Source organism: Hakea prostrata, chromosome 8 (genome assembly GCF_041222555.1).
Source record: "Hakea prostrata isolate BN-2017 chromosome 8, UWA_Hpros_2, whole genome shotgun sequence".
In the NCBI taxonomy this organism is placed as follows: domain Eukaryota; kingdom Viridiplantae; phylum Streptophyta; class Magnoliopsida; order Proteales; family Proteaceae; genus Hakea; species Hakea prostrata.
The window spans coordinates 41,090,267-41,096,231 of NC_142607.1; the positions used below are offsets into that span (position 1 = coordinate 41,090,267).

The following is a 5,965-nucleotide window of genomic DNA, read 5'->3' on the forward strand; positions in this document are numbered from 1 at the left end:
CTTGTTAGATTAAAATGGACTACCTGTTTGTCCTTGTCTCTCTCTCTTTCTCTCTCTTTCTCTCTCTTTCTCTCTCTAAACCGCAGGGGGAGTGTACTGATTGGTCCACGTACGGGAACAATTAATACCAATTGAGTATCTACACCCTTAAATTGGAATCCATAAAAGAGACTTTGAGCTTGCGAAACTCACAAACAATTGTACCCCGTCAACAAAAAATGTATATTTTTTTTGCTGTGCGTGTACGTGTGTGTTTTGGGATTAAGGGAGTTGTGTTATTATGATGCTTTTCTACCACCCAATAATATATCTGAATTGACATTTTAGTAAGTTTAACGTGGGCCCATTTCTAATGTGCAATGAAAAAATATTGATATAGCACATACATTTCTCTTGAGGGGGAGGTGATTTGGGCTTGAGGGAAGGGGGAGAGGAGAGGGGGTTAAAAGTGACTATTCATTTGCCTTTGCTACCTAGAGTTCGGATCATCTCCCCCGTAGCTAGTGACTACAAATTACCATGAGACCCATAGGGTTATGGTTTTTTTTTTTTAATATTTAATTGTTTTTTCACTTATGGACTCCACAGAGTTTGTGGTTGTAAAGCCGTCAGGAGAGCACAGGGTGCTTCCTGTCAAGAGAGATGATCCACACTCTACTACTTATATATCCATTAGAGTAGACGTGTGATCCCTTTGTATTTCTCCACCACATTAAAAAGCAGGTCCCTTTTGAATTTTGATAAAATGAATCAAAAGTGGATCTCCGAGTGAATCCCCTTTTTAATATGTGGTGAAAAAAATTTGAGGGAAGCAAGTAGAGCCAGGATTTAACATCGAGGGGACTATTACTAATTTTGTTTCAAACAGCTAATACTGATATTTCACACATAGAAAGAAGGCTAGAAGAAAATTTTCAAACAAATCAAGAAAAATATATTGAATATCTTAAAAGATTAAGGTTGACAAGTACTGATATTTCACATGTGGATAAAGAGCTCGAGAAAGGGTCATGACCCCCAAGCCCTGGGATAGCTCAGATCCTAGAAGGGGGAGTAAAGTAAAGTAAAGGCCTCTTTCTAAGGGAAGAAGACCCCCAACAAGGTGGTAGTTGCTCTAATCCATCAGGGTTTCGTGTTGATGAAGGGAGAGAGAGGTGTCTTTTTCTTAATTGGCAAAGGGTCATTTTCATTACTTCCTATTCTTTGTAACCCTCAAAACCATCTCAAAATCACATTTAATGATTCAGCTTAATGTGGTAATGTTCTTTTGTCTCTGGCCACTGCCACTGCCACTGCTCTCCTTGTCTTTTTTTTCCTTTCCTAATCAGTGTGTCCTAATTAAACACCCCTCCTCCCTCCTAATATGTATTAAGAAAGTGCCGAAAGTGCACAAACCTCTAATCCTAAAAGGTAAGAGATCCAGATTCAAAAACCTCATAAATAAATCGGTCTTCATTTTGATGAAGGGTGAGAGATGTGTCCTTTTCTTAATTGGCAAGAGGTCATTTTCATTACTTCATGTTCTTTGTAACCCTCAAAACCCATTTGATGATTCAACTTAAGTGGCAATATTAATCATTCAACTTATGTGGCAGTGTAATTTTGTCTCTAATACACACTGTCTTTTTCTTCTTTTCCTTCTTTTCTTAATAAAGGTAAGCTACCTTGGTCTTCACCCTTTTTTTAAGGCAAAAATCCTCGAGCCCAAGACATATTAGGATGAATTCAAGTGACCAGCTCTAAACTTGCACTCCAATCAAAATACAAATGTAAAAATCAGAGTCTTATAATCCAACTTCTCAAAGATGGAGACTTTTGAAAGAATTTTATCAGGTTTGTTATTGACAAAAAAATATACCATCAATTTTTCTTTAGATAAATGATATATGTCCATCAGTCACATTCAAAAGTTTAGATTAAATTAAAATAATAATGTTTCTATTTTTTGAATATTACCTCGACTTTTGAATGTGACTGATGAACATGTGTTTTTTATCTAAAGATAAATTGATGACACTTTATAAAAATTTGATTTTTGAATAGTGGAAATTATCCCACACTCAAATAAGGCCTGATGCATGACTAGAAAAGACTAGAGCACTAACGTGAATCAGGTGAATGTGGGAGTTAAAGATTTGAACCAACAAAAATATTTTAGGACCCCAAAATCACAACCAAACGTAATTACGAACCATGACTCTAGGGATTTGGAATTTCAAATTTGAAATCTACATACTCAAGTAACCATCCCTTAGGCCAGAAAGGCAATGCCCTTGCAATTTTTTTTTAAAATTTTCCTTTTTTTCTTTTGATAGTTTGGTGACTTTGGTCATTTCTTTCATGTGTAAAATATGAACATTTGACATAAATTGAAGAACGTCTAGAAGGAAAATCTTGACTCCACTCCTGCCCTTTCTTGTTGGTCTAGATCAGACTGATTCAACAGCGATTCTTACAGCGGATTTTAGGACCTTCTTGGTCTGGACCGGCTGGTCCGATTCGAATGCCAATCCGGGTTTCAAACCCTGATGTTTCACATTCCAAATCTCTCATTCCACATGAACTCTGCAAGGATTTTCAGCAATTTGTTAACAGTTGGTGCTCCGGGCCAAGGAGATTAGTGGGGTTTTCTCTAGTTTGCTGACATCCTCATCCTCGTACGCTTTTGTCAAGCATGGCGTTTTTTTGTTCTTGATCTGCGGTTGCTCCTTTGTTTCTCTGTTTGAGGTTTGCACGGTTCTACGCTTCAAAATTTGTTGATTAGAGATGGAGAGTGTTTTCTTCTGTGGTTTAAATACTGAATTTGATGGTCCATATTCTTCCTTACTTTTTGGCTTATGAACTCTGGACATGTAAATCCAGATTTTGTCGGTGACTCTGCGTTACCAGCAATTCCCTTTACCTGCTTCATTTGCCGCTATCTTTTGTTCTTATTTAATCTTTTTATAACCCATTTCTGAATTCGTTGTAAAAGTTTTTCATTTATGATTTATGAATACCAAGTTCCTTCTATCAGAATGTTCCATTCTCGTTTCCTCTGCAGAACCTTAGTTTCGAAATTGATCCTGACCCATTTAGCAGGAAATGGGGCAAGTGCAGGGGACGCTTATCTCTGTAAACACAGTTTCCATTCTCATCCGATTAATGACACCGTCAAGAATTTAAGTCTTTTAGCTCAAACCCAGTTGAAAGCCAGTGCCAGATTATCTGCAAGTAGTTACATTTTCCCTGAAGGCTTTCCCTTGTTTCTTTATTCTTCACATTCCAATTACACGACATTGAGACCCGTGGGAAGAAGAATGCATAAGAACTCAAGAAAACTAAAACAAACTCTTGATGAAGCTCAGTTTCACCGGTCAGTATCTCAACTCCCACCAAGATTCACACCGGAAGACCTCTCCAAAGTCATAACCCTCCAGGAAGATCCTCTGGTTTGTCTTGAGCTTTTCAATTGGGCTTCACAACAACCTAGGTTCAGACATGAAGTCTCGACCTACCACATCACAATCAAAAAGCTTGGCTCTGCTAAATTGTACGAAGAGATGGATGATGTTGTTAATCAAGTTCTTGCTGTTTCTCATATTGGCTCTGAAGCTCTTTTTAATACAATGATATACTTCTTCACAGAAGCTCGGAAATTGTCAAGAGCTACTAGTATATTCAAGCACATGAAGAAGAGCAGAGATCCTGGTTGCAGGCCTTCTATTATCACATACAACCTGCTTTTTACAGCACTTTTAGGCAAGGGGAAGAATTCTTATATAAATCATGTCTACATGGATACTATAAGATGCCTTTTCAAGCAAATGGTCAATGATGGGATTGAACCTGACATTTTCTCTTTGAATGCGATGATCAGAGGCTATGTCAATTCCCTTCATGTGAATGATGCTCTTAGAATATTCCATCAGATGGGTACAGTGTATAGATCCATTCCCAACTCTAATTCCTATGATTATCTGGTCCATGGTCTTTGTGCCCAAGGCCGGACAAGCAATGCTAAAGAGTTGTATGGCGAAATGAAGAACAAGGGGTTCATTCCAAGCAGTAGGGCTTATAATTCCCTTGTGAATTGTTTGGCTATGGGTGGCGAGGTTGAGGAGGCTGTAAGGATTGTTTGGGAGATGTTTGAGAGGCAAAAGTTGGCAGATTTCATAACGTATCGAACAATATTGATTGAAATATGCAGGCAGGGAAGGGTTGCAGAAGCCATTAGGCTGTTGAAGGAGTGGCAAGAGAAGGATCTTATGGATGGCTACACTTATAGGAAGCTTCTGTATGGTCTTCAAGATGAATTTGAAAATTGAGATGACTGAAAGCATCTGTTGGTGAGCTATAGCATTTTGCGAGAAAAAACTACTCTTAACTTTCAAGTAAAGGTGAATGATTTGGCAACTCCTAATATTGATAGAGGAGCTATTCATCTATTTAAAGTTGGATGCCAACATCACTGCTCTCTATGAATATGAAGATCTTGCAAAATTTATTTTCATAGTGATATCACTGAAGAGTTTATCTTCCATGGGACTTGTTAATATTTAATGATGATTTTATGCCTTTCACATTCTAACCAAAATGAAATTAGGTTTTTAACTTTAATTTTCTGAAGAAAAGTACTTGCCAAATTTGGTCGTAGCAATTTTAAGTGGAATCCATAATATACTATTTTGAATTGTGCAATTGTTTGCTAAGTCGTAACTTGTCAGGTTTAGCTCTGATCAATAATCATAAAAAGAAAAATAAAAGAATTAGATAATTACAGTATATAGAAACTTTTTAGGGGTGTCCGCCCGTTTATTGTGGAATCAGATTCCCTAGAGGCTATTTCTTACGTCTCCGCTGGTAAGGCGCCTGGTTGGCCTATTAGATTGGTGGATGAGATTAAATCCACAGTGGGCTCCTTGTTCCAGGTTTCTTTCTCTCACATCTAGAGATGGGAATGGTGCCGAAGATGTCTTTGGTGATGAAGGATTCTTTGATTTTTTCCCCCCTAGAGACGCCTCATGCTTTAGAGGAGATCCTGCAAGTGGATATTTCTAATTGTGTTGTAGGCTAGTTTGCTTTCTGTTTTGGGTCTTTGACCTCGTTTGTGTACCCAAAAAAAATTCTTTTTCTTCTGTTTACCATCATCAATTATCTTTCACTATTTTATATTATCTCTAATTGGAACAACCTGTTGTCACCATCATTAATTTTCCTTTTTTTAGTTGCCTCTTTTCTATTACCAAAGAGTTATTTAAGATAAGGGGTAGACAAGGTTTTCTAAAATCTATTTAATACAGTATCAATGTGAAATGACAGGATTTTGCCCTCATTAAAAATAGTTTGTTATACTGAAGATGGTTACAATATTAAGGATTTTGCTTTTTGAAATCTGTACCAAAAAAAGCCTCCAATCTATAAACTATTTTTAGCACAATGGAATCTGTAGTAGGCCGATAACCATCCATTCTCTGTTTTATGCGGCTGGGAGTTCTCTGGTGATAATGTGTCTTTTGTGGATGTTAGCTTCTCTGTTGTGCCCATCTTGTCTTTGTTGAGGTGACTCCATATTTAGAGAATATTGCGAAAGTGGAAATGTTATAGGTTTGTATTTTCTTAGTTAAGTTGGTGCAGGAGAACGAATGAACCTGGAGAAATTGAAAATGCAAATTGGAAATGGAGAGAACACTCCAAAAGAAGGTTGGTTGGCTGTTCCAACACTTTAATCGAAGATGGATTTGGATGCTTCTATGTTATATTTGGTTTCCAATAAAGGTAACCATACTACAAGAGTACAAGCATGATCCCTGTGTGTGTCCAACATTTGCTTATTCTTTGGGTGTGTATTATATTTTGCTTCTCCAGATAATTACTTTAGTAGCCTTGAAGAGGAAGATGACGTTCTGTTGTTGATCGTACTGCCTCCACTTGATCACATTGTGACTACATTAAATATCATTCTCAACCTTGACAAGCTTATTGC

At 37.3% G+C, this 5,965-nt stretch overlaps 1 protein-coding gene across 1 annotated transcript; it reads left to right on the forward strand.

The window, feature by feature from the left end:
- The first annotated feature begins 2,720 nt into the window (after window positions 1-2,720).
- LOC149007906 (pentatricopeptide repeat-containing protein At2g27800, mitochondrial-like) lies at window positions 2,721-4,423 on the forward strand. Its single transcript, XM_089164644.1, has one exon. It carries the CDS (start codon window positions 2,985-2,987, stop codon window positions 4,305-4,307), a length of 1,323 nt encoding a protein of 440 aa, XP_089020770.1. The 5' UTR covers window positions 2,721-2,984; the 3' UTR covers window positions 4,308-4,423.
- The last annotated feature ends 1,542 nt before the right edge of the window (window positions 4,424-5,965 follow it).